Here is a 16421-nt window from a genome sequence, read left to right on the forward strand (position 1 = left end):
GCGGCTTATACACGGAACTTTACGGTATCTGTAATCATTGCTTTACGCAAACATAGTCAGGGATAAAAACACAATTTCATCTTGTCTTATGACCATTATCTGTTTTGTAATCCATTTCAAGCTGTTCAACTAGTATACCGGTAACACAAATCACTGTTATTTTTAGTTCTCATCACAAGCTTTGGATCATCAAAAAAATTATCACAGATTTTGTCTAACTACAGCATATGTTTGATCCCAGCATACTGACTTAGATACTTTTACAAATGATTCAAGTTGAGACTGCAACAAAAAGGTTTTTAAGTGTCCCATAAAGGGGGATATTATCCTGGTTCAAGAAGTGTTCTACTACCACAAGGATGGCGTGCTAGTCCATCGCAGGGTTACTCCCCCCATTAAAATTGATGTTACCAATTTATTTTACCCATCTGGGTGAACAAGGAGCTAGGCAGCCACATGGTGAGACCAAAGTGTTTTAAGAAGTGGCACATAATGACCCTGGCCAGGGCTTGATCTGGACTGCTCAGTCCAGACACCAGCAGGCTGACCATTTGGCTGCCTCACCTCAGGACGACGGTTGTTGTGGTACAGTACATGCATAGTTAACTCACTGACCTACTGAGATAAGTCTCAGCTGTGTCATCTGGTTCAAGAGGATGTTGCTGTGTCTCGTGTCTTTGGTAGTTGTCACGCAAGTTCTCTCCAAACTGATCTGGCGTTAAGCCAAACTTTCTGGCCAAACCACTAACACCTTAAAGAATGGCAAGACTTGTGATTACAATAAGTTCATTTCAGAAGCTCTCTAATTTTAAGTTAATGAAGTGACAGTGTCCAAGTCATAAAAAGTACACAAGCCTCTGACGTTTCTTACCTGCTTGTCTACATATAGTATAAAGATCACGCTTTGCTGGCATTTTCTGTTTTTGTGGTGTGACCTTTGGTTCACCATCAGCCTCCTCACTCACAGCTGATTGATTCTTTTTTCTCTTGGCTTCCCACATAGCAGGGATATCGTTTTTGTAGTACAACATAAAATGGCTGTATACATCTTTTAGCTGTTCCATTGTCTCAACTCCATCCAGCCTAAGAAAAAAACATATGACACTTTCAGTCAATGAGGTGTTGTTAGGACTGGCATGGTTTAAGGGGCTATGTTGCAGTATTACGGACAAACACCTCAAAACAAAAGTTTATTAAAATAATAAAGCATTTAAGAAGTACAGTGCAATATCTCAAGAGATGTTACCGGTATTACTCAAACAGCCTGGAGTAGCCTAGTTTCTTTTCCTTTTCTTTTGTGTTATTGTTGGTGATTCATTCCATCTCCCATGTGGGTAGGATGAAAGACTGAGGAAAGTGATCTAGTAATGCAATTTTCACAACTAGAATAGATATGTCACAGTTAATTCTTTTGAAAGTAAGCAATCTTTGTTTAGAAAATATCAAGCGAATTCAGAGACCCTTTTGGCTTTGTAGTTGGTAAAATTCTTGACCCTGGGCATACTAAAGAATCTTGATTTTTAAACTTAGAAAATATCTGTGCTCTAAGTAGAGAATCTATAGTATGCATGCCCAAGTTAGAGTTGCTTGGCATTTCTGAACAAATATCACACACTCAGGGAGTGTCACTGATATTTGTTGTGGATACTGTAAAATTCCGGTTATAAGCCCTGGGCTTACACAAATTAGTATGGGGTTTTAATTGGGCTTAAATGGAGGGGCTTATATGTGGGAGGGCTTAATTATAAGCGGAATAAAAAAACTTTTCGAAACGATCGAAATCCGTTTTTAAGTTAAAAAGCCATAATAAAGCAACACTTAGCCCTGTTCAGTACTGTCATCCAGCAGTGAGGGGCTTATATCCAATAACCGGATGTATTTTTTTGTTTCCAGGTAGATGGGCCTATAATTGGGGGGCTTTATACCGGAATTTTATGGTATTTTATTGAAGTTGACTCCATTAGTCAGAGCACAGATGTTTTGTAAACGGAGAAAAATTCAAACACTACAAAGCCAACATAGTGTTTAATAGAAATCACTTTTGAAATGGTGCTTCGAACTTCTAAACAAAGATTGTCTATTGTAATATTTTGTGGAAATTCTATGAGAATTCTAGACAACCAGGTATCTAGTCTTTAAAAAAACTTCCTGGAGGGCTGGTGGGTATCTAGACACAGCATATTTCTTAGCAAATAAGCAGTTTAATTACACAGTTTTCAGCTTTTTCAAGCTTTTTGTTCAAAAAGGATTACCTATCAACATCTTCAGCCTGTAAAATTCTTGTATCATCATCAAGAGGCTGATCACCACTCTCTTGAATCTTGTTAAACTGGTAATCCTGCATTTCTTGAAACAGATGATGGAGATTCTCCTTACGAGTGCGTAGCTGGCACCACTGCCAATAAACAGAACAAAAATAATTAAAATCATGCAGAGGTCGTCACTAGTACTTTATATGGCTAGAGCTTGTTATATATCTTGACAGTGATCAATTGGCTAATAGTTGGGGCTGGATTTTCTTCTAATGCCTACAGGTATTATGAGTGATGTGATGCCGGCTGGCTGGCTAAGCAAACAGCCATGTAGTAACCTTTTTATTAACACTCAATAGCTAAGCTGGACCCTACTCCAAAAATTAATACTGTCCTCAGTCTTTCTTGTATGGACCTCTTGCCCCTTGGTGTGTACCAGAAAGACTTCAGACTATATTCTCCTAGTACAGCCCTCATGCTGGGTTAATAAGAGGGAACTTACCATAAAAGCTATAAGCCCCCTCCCTTCCCCTTTGGAAGTTCAATTTTTAACAAGCCCCCCCCCCCGCTCTCTATTAAGCAACCCCCCCCCCCCGCGCCCTAGATGGTGGATCACAGCAATCATTTTGCAGAAGAAAACAAGGTTATTTTTAGTTAATATCCACCTTTTTTTATCTTCCTTTTGTTCAGCTTCATACACACTCAACCCATCAGTGAAGTCGTGGTCTTCATCCAATATCAATGGATGAACATCCCACTTATTAATAATTATTAATCATGCACCACACTTATGTTTTGTTAGTTTTGTGTGAAAATGTGTTACTAAACAGCACTAAAACATTTGGAAAGTCAACTTTATTTTTTTTTCCTATATATACCCTAAACTCATTCCCCTGTTTTGCATTCTGCATCCTTACTGCAGAATTTTACGTGACATTAGTGCGCACACATAAACAAAATGCTGACTTTTTCCTGTGCGGCTTTGGTTGGGAGAGAAAAATCATCATTTTCTAGTAAACAAGTATGGTGATCTATCAGTTTTTTTCTCATATTTTGAGTGCATTGATCAAATTCCCTTAAGATAAACAACTAATAGGAAAAGTTTGAATGAAAATCTATGTTCAGTTCTTTTTCAGGCGAGCCCCCACCCCCTCAAAAGGTCTCAAAAAGAAATAACCCCCCCCCAGAAGCTTAACAGAGTTTTTATGGTTGATACCAGTACCTGTATTATCAACAAGGAAACTTAAGGTATTTCCCTAGAAATAGAACTGCTCATAGATTTCCAACCAAACTTTGCCAGTTGGTTGTTTACCTAAAGGGAAGTTAAATTTTGAAATAAAAAAGGGGGATCACCGTATTTGTTTAGGAGCAGGAAGACCTTGTATTTACCATATAATTCCTTTTATTAAATTCTCAACCTCGGATATTGCATTTCTAGCTTTCTGATTGGTTCACTGAATCCCGGTTATCAGCTCGTATACCTATGTTTGACCTTATATGGGAAATGAGTGCGGCAAGTGCCGCTCAGCGTAAAATTTTTCTACGGGAAGCGACAGTTCGATCAGAAAAATGGTTGAAAACAGCAAATTTGACGAGCTTTATGAACATGAAATAATCAGCGATGCCTTCAAAACCACAGAAATGCCATAGTTAAATTAACTACGCAAAACAAAAGGATTGATGCGAAAAATTTAATTAATAATACTTGTAAACGCACAACAAGAGCGAGTGAATAAAGTAGAAAAGCAGCAAATAATTTACGAAAGAACGGCAAACTGACACAGTTTCATTCATTGTACGTCATAAAATTAGGCTCAGCACTTCTGTAAAGTTTGTTACCTTTTAATCTTGGCCTTGTCCTTTTATACTTCAATAAACCTGTTCCACTTTGAGCTCAATTTCGCTTTAAATAATATAGCAGTCTTGATGACAGCAGCCGTGGAGCCGTAAACTACAAGTACAATGTAAACACTTGCTACGTTCGACTTGCACAAGACTTGTAGTTTCCAGAAAAGCTTTTGCTTCGGATCTTCTCGTAAATCTTAACTGTTGTCACAATTACCAGGATATTAATACGACTTAAGAGGGGATTGTTCGAGGAAAATCTTGGGAAGAAAACTCTCTCGCTCGCTTTCCTCGTATGTTTCATTCAACTCAAGAAGTGAACACCGCGCCAGAATTTTCGCGCCTCCCCATACTATCACTTTGTTTACATCAAAATGAAATGTCCAGTCGATTTATAAACTTGAAAAGAATTTAATAAAACAATTATTCCATTCGCCCTTGTTGGATACGGGTCGTTATAGCCAACTCGGCGCTTCGCGCCTCGTTGGCTATTTACCACCTCGTATCCAACGCGGGCTCATGGAATAATTGTTAAATATTTCCTTTGCAAGTTCTGGCAAAGTACACGTTTTCGGTGATTATGTATTATTCTGCCATAGAAATTGATCTGTATTTATACTATAGAAAGAATTTGATCACCACTTTCGAACGAAGAGAAAAAAATGATAGGTCACCGAACTCGTTTACGAGAAAACGATGATTTCTCTCTCTCGCGAGCCAAACCGCAAAGAAAAGACCGCCATTTTGTTTATGTGCGCGCGCTAAATACGCGTAAAATTCTGCACAGTAAGGATGTGCAATGCAATACTAGGGAATCACCTTAAGAGCTCAGCACTTAACACTGAACAACAAATGAAAAACTACAACAAAGACAATTGCTGTCAGCAACACCTTTTCATCCCATTCCCATATCTTCCACAAGTCTTCAACATTCAGTTCAGGTTCAATGTACTCTTTTCTGTAGTTGGCAATAAATGGAACCTGCAAAAGTAATCAATACCTTACTTCTCATTACAATATCAAACATTAACAAGCAGAAAGGTGTTGAGAATAAAGAACTGAAATGTTGTTGCTGTCAGTGCCATCAATAATTTTATTCTCAGAACTTCACTGGGTGCAATATCAACACATTAGGGAAGACCTAAGCTCATGTCCTTAATAAATTAAAAACTTTTCACTTCTTAATCATTGTTTTAATCAGACTTTATCTGTCTTTTAGGCCAGTCCTGTCAAGTAACTGAATTGGTTAAGATAAAAATAAACATGATTCTAAATAATTATAAACATTCATAGCTGATTCAGCACAGAACACAGAATGCGGTCTGTAACATTGTTTTCCAGCAGTATGTATAACAAATAAAATATGATGTATATATGCAGAACAATGACATTACACTGGCAATTAAACCTATGTTTGATTAAACAAAACAAATTTAACTTCTCCACATTTTGCAATAACCAGCTGTTCAACCTCCAATCAGTTGGGACTTAAAACAAGTTTCTGTTCTATTTACAATATCTGTTTTTTATTTACAATGTATTTTAATATTTAAAACAGGAACCACAAATTTAATATTTTGAGCATTGGAGTGACTCAACAAACCTCAAAGAGTTGGTTGCGCATAAGGTTCAAAGCCTCCCTGATCTTACTAACGGCACTGTATGGTTTGGGTGTTTTAGCATGAGAATGGATATCACCATCAAGAAGGTCCTGCAATTTACAATGTATGTGCGATAATAATAATATTTGAATGGGTTTGCAAAGAGATTTTCTAACATTTTGTTTTTAAAAGTAGGTTACAAATATAGTTAATAGCACACTAGATCAAAAATTACAGTACATCTTTAAAACAATGATTTTTCTGACGCTATAACTCATCCTTCAATACACTCTTTTTTAAATAATTTTTAATTTTTTTAATAATTATATAGCTGTCAGTAAATCCTATATTGTCAGCGCAGCTATTTTTCCTTAATTTCTGAGAACTGTCCAATTTAGGATTAAATTTGGATAGTTTCAATTAGGACTTTCAGGTAAAATGCACAAACTGTCCAATTTAAGAATCAAAGATCTCTATAGAGTGACACTTTACAAGTCACACGCTTTGATCACCCACAGCGGAAAGTATTCCTTTGAGAAATTAAAACAGTCCCTTGAGAGTTAACAAGAATGTGGTTCCATATTACCCAACCTAACCCCTTTTCCCCCTCCTTTTAGTAAACAAGCAAAAAAGTCGAAAAAATTGGACAGTTTTGTCTCAGCCAATCAAATCGAAGAAAAAACAACAAGTGACAGATATTAGCCAATTAGCAAAAAGCATAGCGTCAGCCCTTTAAACTTGTCGTAATGTTAGTCGACTATGGCGGAATTTTATAAGGCAAGTTTGTTACGTTTTTCCATTCCTTTTGAGCTTTTCAGCAATAGCAACAACAAAGAGAAATTTTCTATGTTGTCAGAAGAGGAGCTAGCTAGCTACACTAAGAAGCAAAAACCAAGAGCAAAACACCTTTACACTCCTTCTTATAAAAGGTGAACATATAATTTTTTTTTTTTTTTTTTTTTTTTTTTTTTTTTTTTTTTTTTTTTTATAATAGTACAAAACTTGGCTGAACGTAAGTGCAGCGAAGCAAAGCAAGAAATCTGTTAGATAATCATCGCCATGAGCTAGATGCAATTCTTTGTTGTTTTTTGTGTAAAGCTCTTCGGACACTTTGTTTACGACTTTCATTGATTGATGCAATGTTTTCACTCACTTTGCAGCAAGCTTTGCAAACCCAGGTGAATAAAATTGCACTATTTTGTTAAGTTTTATTTGTGAAGACAATGCTTTAAGTAAGTTGCATGTGCTGTGTTATGCCTACTATTGTTAAATGCTTTCCCCGTTCTGGACATAAGTTTATTGTTTATGCTGGACTGACTGTCTACAGCTATATAATTAATATGTAACCGGACTACATGCTGTCCAATTTGAAAATAATTAGATTAAAAAAATTCCTTATGACAGCCAAATTGGACTTGGCCTACGGCCTTGTCAAAATTTGGCTGCCCTCTGATTTTTTTTCATTAAATTATTTCCAAATTGGACAGCATGTAGTCCAATTACGTATACAAAATTTTTGAGCTGGATACCATTTACATTTGACACTGTCAAATTTTTTTATCAAGTCCAAAGGTGTTAAAAGTAAATCGAGTTGTTTTGTATAAATCAAGCCTTCAACTTGCTTACCATTGTCTTGTACAACATGAACAATGTCATTAGATTTTGAAACAAGTTTTAAAACTCTTCAGCAATCATGGTGTACGACAATCTTGTATGATGAAAGTTGTATGTTTTTGCATAATGCAAGCAGCGTGGGCTGCAAAAGCCACAGGCACCAAAGTTTTACAGATTTATCTAAATCGATCCTAGTACATAACGGTAGATGCAAATAAATTAATTGACAGCCTAATAACTATGGTCCTCACAAAACTGACAGCACTTCTGCACTTTTAGTTCATTATCATCCCTCTATCACTGGCTTTACAAGATAACAGAAACCCCAGCCTTGATAATTCCTGCTGTCATGCTCAACCTCAAATTTGTCAATTTCAATGAAAACATTTCGTTTTTTTGGTCATGTTTCAAACCTGCTGCTGAGATATTGGCATATCCAGAAATGCATGTTTGTAAATCCAGTCAGCTTCTTCATCAAGCTCTCCTTCTTCTGTTGACTTCACAGGAAAATCACGAACCTGATGTGCAGAAATATGGTCATGTTAAAGGAGCTATTTTTGGGTAAGATAAATCCATGGAACTGCTGAACCTACTGAAAATAACTGATTTGAACTTTATAATTTTTACAAACCAATCACAAAAGAAAATGAAAAGGAAAGGAAAAGAGAAAGTAAAGTCTGTCTCTGGGGGGGCAGAAAGTGCCCGTACTGACTTTGAGGGCTTATAACTTTTCAAAATTCAACCAAAGGCAGCCAAACTTTGCGACTTTATCTAAAATTTATCTGGGAATAATTTGGTAGGATAGGTTGTTGTGTCAGGAAATTGACGTCACCACGGCAACGGCATTTTGACAGGCATGTTTTCCCAAATTTGTAATTTTTGTGTTTCTATTAATGAAAATAAAATACCTTAAATGCGATTATTTTCACCTTTAAGCAGTTTTTAAGCACAGATTTATTGATTTTAAGTACTGTGCAGTAATTTTGGGTTCTCTGACGTTTTGGAAAAATTTTGAAATCCAAGATGGCGGCTGTTTAGACATAATGATAGGAGGCAGCGTGGCCGAGTGGTCGCGGGTTCAAGTCCCGTTCTGATCACTAGCTGGTGTTGTTCTCGGTAGTCCCGAGTTCAACTCCTCGGCTGCGTTTGTAAATAGCCAACTGGTCTGCCTCCTGCCAGTTGGGATTTTTGACCATGTTATGTTTATTTACAATATTTGTTTCCCATTGGCCCTGAAAAACCCCATTCGGGAGTGGTCAATTGATTATTATTAATATTATTATTATTATTAATGACGTCATTGTCACGTGATGTGACGTCATCATCCTACATGACGTATACCAAAAGACAGAGTTCCATAGTAATTTCTCAAATATTCTGGAAGTTACCAAGGGGGTGGATTGGTCTGAAAAGATCCAAAAAAGCCCAGTATGAATAGGGTTAAGGCGCGTTCCAAAAGTTTATGAACAACACATAGGGCACTTGTGCTTGTACTAAACCAGAACCGACAAAAAAGAAAACAGGGCACTTGATAATGTCTGTCAATCATTGAATCTACCATGTATCATGCAAAAAGAGGGACTTCTCTCTCACTTTCAATCATACACACTCGTTAACCTACAGCTAGGGCAAGCAGTCAGGGAGCGGTAGGTCAAAAATTAATGCACTTTGAGTTGCCAACTTACCTATAAAGTACTAAAATTAATATTAGCCCCACAAGGAAAGCACTAGTTCTCATCTGATCAGCAAAGAAGTGGGGGGAGGGGGAAGGGGGGTTAGAACTTGGATGGGTGACCAACTTGGACTACCCCAAATCGTAGTCATTTTTCACTCCTTTCTTTCTCTTTTCATTTCCTTTCCTTTTTCTTCCTTTTGTGATCAGTTTGCAGTAATTTAGTAGCTGAAATAAGTTGCTTTTAGTAGGTTCTGCAGGTTCCATGGTCTGCAGTTCTGCAAATTAGTCTTACCCGCCATTTTTTCCAGATGTACAAAATTTTGAAAGGAAAGTTTCATAAGGTAAAAAATACCAAAGAAAAAATAATAAACTAAGCATAAACAAGGATATTTACCACTGATGGAAATAAATACGAAATTGAAAAAGTGGCCAATTTTTTCCAAGATGCACTGTCCATGACATAGCTCCTTTACATGAGTAAATGTTACTTTAACAACTTGAACCTTAAGTTATTTGAGTGTTTTTGTCCTCATCCCTAATTGTAAGAAATACACCTTATTTGATGGTTTAACAATACGTGTGGATATTTTGCAAGTTGCATACTATTTTTCCAAGCCCCATAAAGGTGAGGACAAATACAAGCAGTGAGCAAAATATCCATGCATATTACATGTTAAATCATCGAATGAGGGTTTTATTATTCCACTTTTTTCACTATTATTTCAAGCCTGAAGGATGTAAACAAGTCAAAGTTTGGATCTTTTAGTCTGGCCATTTTGTTGCTCTACTTTCCCTCCCTATATTTGCCCTGTTCTAGAGTGTATTAGCGGCTCATATTTTATGCATTCTCCTGACCTAGTTATGGTAAAATGGAGTAATAGTGAAATAATAATGTCCATGTTGTCAAACCTAACATCTTGCAAGTTTGTTGATTTTTCACCTGGAATCTTTCAGGCACATCTGCAGTTTTGATTTCATTGTCTTTGTTGGTTAACATTCCCTTCTCAAGCTCACTTGGTTCAAATACCTGCAAACAAAGAAACAAAATCAATTCAATCAAGCACTACACAACCTTTCTTTCTCCAGACAAGATTAATGCAAAATTAGGAGGAAAGATTCTGTTGTCCATCCTCTGGAGGTAAATTGTGAAATAAAACAGCTACCTGTACAAATAATTTTCTATTACTGCATAATATTGCTCACTAAATTTACAGTATGATAAAAAAAAAACACTCTGGGTACTATGGAGTATAGAGCTGCATATGTACAGAGATCAACCTTGAAGACCCATGGTGAACAAAGGAATGCTGGCAAATTGTTGTGATAACCTTGTTACTAGTCATAGTCCTAGACACAAATGCTGTGTAAACTGGAGTGAAGTGTCAGAATATCTGCTACGTTATGAGTCACTTACTTCATAAATAGATTTCTTAGTTGATTTCTTTTTTGGTCTTTTCAGTGCACCATCTTCTTCTTCCTCGTCTTCATATTCATCTTCATCTTCTTCTGACAAGAAATCATCTCTTCCATACTTCTCAAACTCATCAAAATCAAAGTCAAGACCAAAGATGTCTTGGGCCTCCATAAGAGCGCTGATGGATAGAAATAACATCAACAAGTTGACCAACAAGACAGGAAAATGATTTAAGGTATGTAGTCCTGGACCCTAATTTAGTGATTTTTAGTCCCTTTTCACTGAGATCAAAATAGGACAAATATCCACTCAAAAGCTAAGAAAGTAACTAACCCTTAAGAACATTTTATGAGGATTCTGAAGTTGTAAACAGTTGTTTTCATTTAAGGTGGCCTGCGGATATTTATGAGGCTGACAGTTCCCTTTTTTAAGCGCATTTTAAGACGGGAAAACCTGACGCGATTGCTTAGATTTTGAGAATCTGAAAGAAAAATCCTTAAATTATATAAAATGATAAGTTTTATAGCGATCAAACGCGATTTGTTTAAGTTATGAGCGATTTTCGGAAGCCTTCGCAGGGATCCATATTCGCAGTCGTCCGGTCATCCGAGACGACTAAAACATCGTATGGACGACCAAATGATTACATAAACTCGTCCGCTGGACGACTTAAGTTTGACTTAATGAAAAAAAAACAACAACAATTATTTAGTTTTCTTATGAGTTACTTGCGTTCTGACCACTTGTCGTCCATTCATAACTTTTAGAAAACAGAGAATAACTTGCAACTTTCTGTCGCGATAAAATCATAATTTTGGCCGCCATCTTGGCTGATGCGGTATTTTCCATGTATGAAATCATTGAAGGCTCAATTTTCAAGCTGTCAACCGCTGATATTTTGTACTGCAGCTGCATCCGCGAAAACATGAGGCGATCTCAACAGCTGATGTTTTAATCAAAATTTGCCGTTACCTTGGTGTGTTGCCAGCAAAGAAAAAAAAAAGTAATGTTAACACTTTAGAAAAACAAACCAAATATGAATAAGAAGAGCAAAAGCGTTCTTTTCTTCCATTGTGGCAGTCGAAGAGGCCTTGGCTTTCATTTGTGCTTGCATCATACGCTTTCGCCAACTCCACATCACTGCTTGGGGGCGCGATGTTTTGTGAAATTTGTTAAGTCGGCAGCCAAGGCAGTACAAGTAAGGAGTCTCCTTAACAAATACATGTACTTGTCAATCAAACTTTATTATAACAGATTCGTTGTCTTGTAGATTCCATATACCGGTATACACAGTGTTACATACGGTACATGTGATAAAAATAAAAAAGTCAACTTTTCATTTACTTGTTGTATTGCTCGCCATTCTTCACTTTTGAACGGGCAAGTAAAATTTTGCCAGGGCAAGTATGTCATCTTGCATACTTGCCCGGCTGACGACTTGGAGAAAAAACGAATATGGATCCCTGCTTCGTTTTTAATATGCGATTATTTTTAAAATGCCTTGGTGAATTTTTTTGCAATTACTCCAAAACGCTGCCAAACAGTTGAAGTTTACTCACAACAACTTACAGGAAAATCCACTTCGTAGATTTCCTGAACGAGCGACATCTTTATTTTGCCTTTGAAAACTGTTGTGTTATGCGTCTGACTTGACCGTCGCATAAATGTGATACTTATAATAACCCAGCACCAGCCAGTTTTGAGGCTGATGTCGCCTTAATCTTGTGTGCAAAAGTTAAAAAGATCGTGTATATACAGCAAATGTTAGCAGTCAATAAAGATGGATGGTTTTCAGCCGAATTTTTGAAGTATCAAACAAATGACGTTATTTCAAATTGCGAAAAATTTGTCGATTTGTTTTGCATTTTTTTAAAGCTGCAGCTAGTACAGGATATTGCAAAGGTTTGAGCCGAGTTTCAGCGTGTTCCTTTCATACGGTTTGAAGAATTTTGGTCGCAAAGTCAGGTACATTTGCTTTCCAAGTTCTGGTCGCTTTGTAAACCCCACATTTCGAATGAAATTATACTGTTGTTTTCGAAGAGAAGTGTTGCTTTCAAATTCCGCATGATCTTCTGCCACTTGGAAATAACAGCCTGAAATAGTTACTACTAAAATGACAATTACCGTTACTGCACATGTATTCCCTGACGGCAGAAGATCGTGCGGAATTTGGAAGTAACATCTCTCTTTGAACAACAACAAAATAATTACATTCGAAATGCGATGTTTACAAAGCGATTAGAACTTGGAAAGCAAATGTATCTCACTTTGTGACCAAAATTCTTCAAACTGTATGAACGAAATACGCTGAAAACTTAGCACAAACCTTTGCAATATCCTGTTCTAGCTGCAGCTTTAAAAAAATGCAAAACAAATCGACAAATTTTTCGCAATTTGAAATAACGTCGTTTGTTTTATATTTTCAAAAATTCGGCTGAAAGCCATCCATCTTTATTGACTGCTAACATTTGATGTATATACACGATCTTTTTAACTTTTACACACAAGATTAAGGCGACATCAGCCTCAAAACTGGCTGGTGCTGGGTTATTACAAGTATCACATTTATGCGACGGTCAAGTCAGACGCATAACACAACCGTTTTCAAAGGCAAAATAAAGATGTCGCTCGTTCAGGAAATCTACGGAGTGGATTTTCCTGTAAGTTGTTGTGAGTAAACTTCAACTGTTTGGCAGCGTTTTGGTGTAAAAAAAATTCACCGTGGCATTTTAAAAATAATCGCATTTTATTAAAAACGAAGGCTTCCGGAAATCGCTCATAACTTAAACATATTGCGTTTGATCGCCATAAAATTTAACATTTTATATAATTTAAACATCATTTTTTCAGATTCTCAAAATTCTAAGCAATCGCTTCACGTTTTCTCGTTTTAAAACGCGCTTAAAAAAGGGAACTGTCAGCCTCATAAATACCCGCGGGCCACCTTAATACAAGGAATTTGAGGAATTTTAGGGCGCCATGTGACTGTCACTTTAACATAAATTGGTTATAACTGAAAGGTGGTTTGAACATTTGTAGCAACAATTTGATCCAAAACATAATGCACAATTATCATAGCACAGGCAGTGTTGGACACGACTCGCAAAGCATGCCGGACGAAATTTTCAATTGTGCAATTGCTTGGAATACTCGGCCACAGGCAGTTGAACTGTTGCTCCCGTAGTCGACGAATAATTATCCTTTTGTGCAACATGCTTTTTGAACGAGAAATACACATGTATTCCACTTATCCTTCGTGCAACACGCCTTAAGAACGAGAAATATACATGTATTCCACTTATCCTTCGCGCAACATGCTTTAACAAATTATGAGAAATATAAATGTTTTCCACTTAACGCAACACACTCGAAGAACGAGAAATTCGCATGTGTTCCACTTCTCTATTCGCACAACTCACTTATAAGAAGAAGAAAATTAAGTGTTAATATCATCCTTTTGTTTGGCCGATATTCGGCATAAACAACCCAGGGAAAATCCATCAAAAACCATGATAGGGCAAACTGGGTTGGCCAGCAGTACATTGACGTACTTCATACATAACTCAGCATTTCTGAAAAAGAAAGCGCCAAAGAAAAGTTCGATTTTAGCCTGCTTACTTCAATCACAAACATGCCAGAATCAAATATAATTTCCAATAGTCAACGAACCGAGATGTTTCGACTCCTAATATGAGTTGTTCTGCCATAAAATGGCGCCTTTATGAATCCAGCAATACACATCTATGATCGTCTATAGGTCTACTTGGCTCACAAAAGATTTGATATGGTGTTGGTAACCATTGGTTAGCTACATACCGTAAAAACCCGCAGATAAGCCGCACCTTTTTTCCAAAAATTTTCGCTCAAAATCGGGGGTGCGGCTTATCTGCGGGAACATTCGGAAAAGGTGTCGTAAATTTTCGTGAACTGACACTAATTTATGGAAAATTATGTCAATTAATATAACATAAAACTACAAGAGAGTACCGGTCATTACTTTTGCAAGTTTGACAGCTCCTATACTGTTTGCAATGTCGACAATGGCCAATAACTTTAACAGTAATATTGCTACTTTATGAGCGAGAAAATACCACGAGTATTCATGAGTAAGATGGCCTATTGTTTCTTTCTCATTTTGCACTTTGATGGAAAATTTGTCGAACTGATTACGAAACTCCCTTCATGCAACGAGTTTATCTCCAATAGATGGCTCCCAAATCTCTTTAATTTATCGATATGATAGCCACGAAACCCGAACGCCTCCATCGCCATCTTGTTTTGCTTGTTCGTTCTCACCCTAGTCCCATATTTCGCGTCCGATCAAATGCCTGGTTACTAAGCTACGAACGTTCGGCAAATGCAAGTTCTTGTTGTTGTGACACAAAAATCTATGGAAAAACTACGTTGAATGAAGAAATACCTGTCAACAAATGCCAGAAAAAGATCACCCATAATATGTCAAAGTTGGATTTCATTATATTAAAGAGCTCAAATTGTGGGTAAGACTGAAGTATTTTCTGTTTCAATGTTCACTGAGTTTACGTTCGATGAAGAAGACTTCCTAATAAAGACTCAACTTTGGATTTTTGACTCGACTTTGGATTTTCCTTGATTTACTTTCAAAAAACTTTTTTCCAACATTTGAGTTGTTAAACTCAGGGTGCGGCTTATCTGCGGGTGCGGCTTATCCAAGGGTGTTTACGGTATGTATTGTGTGTGCATTGTTTATTGCTTTTTTAATCTTTTGTTTTGTTTTATTGGTGGCTACAACACCAAGAAAATATCAACATATTCACCAGTAATACACATGATTTACACAGAATTTACCCGTAATACATGATCTCACATGAAATCACTGCAACGGACTAGAGGTACATGTAATATTTCATATACACATGCATTGCTAGACAGTGTGCACTTACGAATCTTGTACTGTTCCTGGAAGTCTTTTCTTTTTCTTGGCCTTATTGATAGGATTCCCTTCATCGTCCACAATAAAATCATCCACATCATCTAAAAATGATAGTAAAAAATGATTTTATAGTAACAACAACAAAACAGTACCAGTTAATGTTTGAACCAAGATTTGTTTATATGAGTTTAAAACGAGCGAAAAGAAAAAAAACACTAAGCCAGCATTAACCAAAAGTACTGAATAATGTTTATTCATAGTTTGCTTAAATGAACGCAGAGATAGACTTTTTAGTTCTTCATCAAAGTTATTCCAGATGGAAGGACCAAAAAAGTGTAAATTAAATATGCCATAATTAGTGCTAACACAATTGAAGAGCTCCCGACAAAAACGTCCCCTGGACTTTCTGGCTAAATCGAACGTTATCAAAACAACTCCAAATTGCGCATGCAGGTTTGTTTACATGTGCTAAACACTGTCCTGTGTTGCATTCGGCTGGTCTTTTCTTTCGTTTTTCAGAAATTATGTATGCAAAAAAAGGCATTTTGCAAGCTTACGTTCTCCCAGTCAGCTAGCAGTCTGAGTTTTCCAACGCATCGCGTGTACATCTTTCCCTGTAGGGTTTTCTAAGCGTCTACGGAAGGCGAGAAACCATTTAACAAGCATGTCTTTGACTCGCTGCGCATGTTTTTTTGTTGATTTGAGTAGAGTAGGACTGGATACTGCATTGTGACGTAAGGTCACATGTTAGAGGCGGAAGAGTTTGAAATGAGCGAAATGGTGCATTTGAAAGTAAAACGAAGAAGTTTATAGTTTTAGCTTAAGTGCGGCTGCCAGGTGGTTGAAGGACATCATTAAGTCTGAATACCCGTAAGTTTACAGCATCGCTCGAAGAACTGAGTGATGTTTCTGCCTTTGTTTTGTACAACAGATTTGTTAAGCGCTTCGGAAAAAACGTTGCACAAACAAACCAAGGTAGTTTTGAGCCTGGCCGCATAGAAAAAGCCTAAAACAAGAGGTTTCTTGCCGGGAACTTCGTCAGCGCGAGTTTTGCAGGATCCGCTTGGGTGCTGCCGCGACAAAGTTGCCGAGAAGTGACCTGGTTTTA

The 16421-nt window shown here is 37.1% G+C and overlaps 1 protein-coding gene across 1 annotated transcript in view; it reads right to left on the minus strand.

The window, feature by feature from the left end:
• LOC144647364 (transcription elongation factor SPT6-like) overlaps window positions 1–16421 on the minus strand; it is a 43014-nt gene that overhangs the window by 16845 nt on the left and 9748 nt on the right. The window contains exons 6-14 of the mRNA XM_078507167.1: window positions 15324–15414; window positions 10402–10579; window positions 9928–10014; window positions 7726–7830; window positions 5701–5808; window positions 4989–5078; window positions 2253–2395; window positions 872–1083; window positions 616–751 (exon numbers count right to left, since the gene is read on the minus strand). Of these exons, the coding sequence (XP_078363293.1) occupies window positions 616–751; window positions 872–1083; window positions 2253–2395; window positions 4989–5078; window positions 5701–5808; window positions 7726–7830; window positions 9928–10014; window positions 10402–10579; window positions 15324–15414 (1150 nt within the window). The remainder of the gene's footprint in view (window positions 1–615; window positions 752–871; window positions 1084–2252; window positions 2396–4988; window positions 5079–5700; window positions 5809–7725; window positions 7831–9927; window positions 10015–10401; window positions 10580–15323; window positions 15415–16421) is intronic.

The sequence above is a fragment of the Oculina patagonica genome, chromosome 3 (assembly GCF_052425735.1).
Source record: "Oculina patagonica isolate OP01 chromosome 3, crgOcupat, whole genome shotgun sequence".
NCBI lineage: Eukaryota > Metazoa > Cnidaria > Anthozoa > Scleractinia > Oculinidae > Oculina > Oculina patagonica.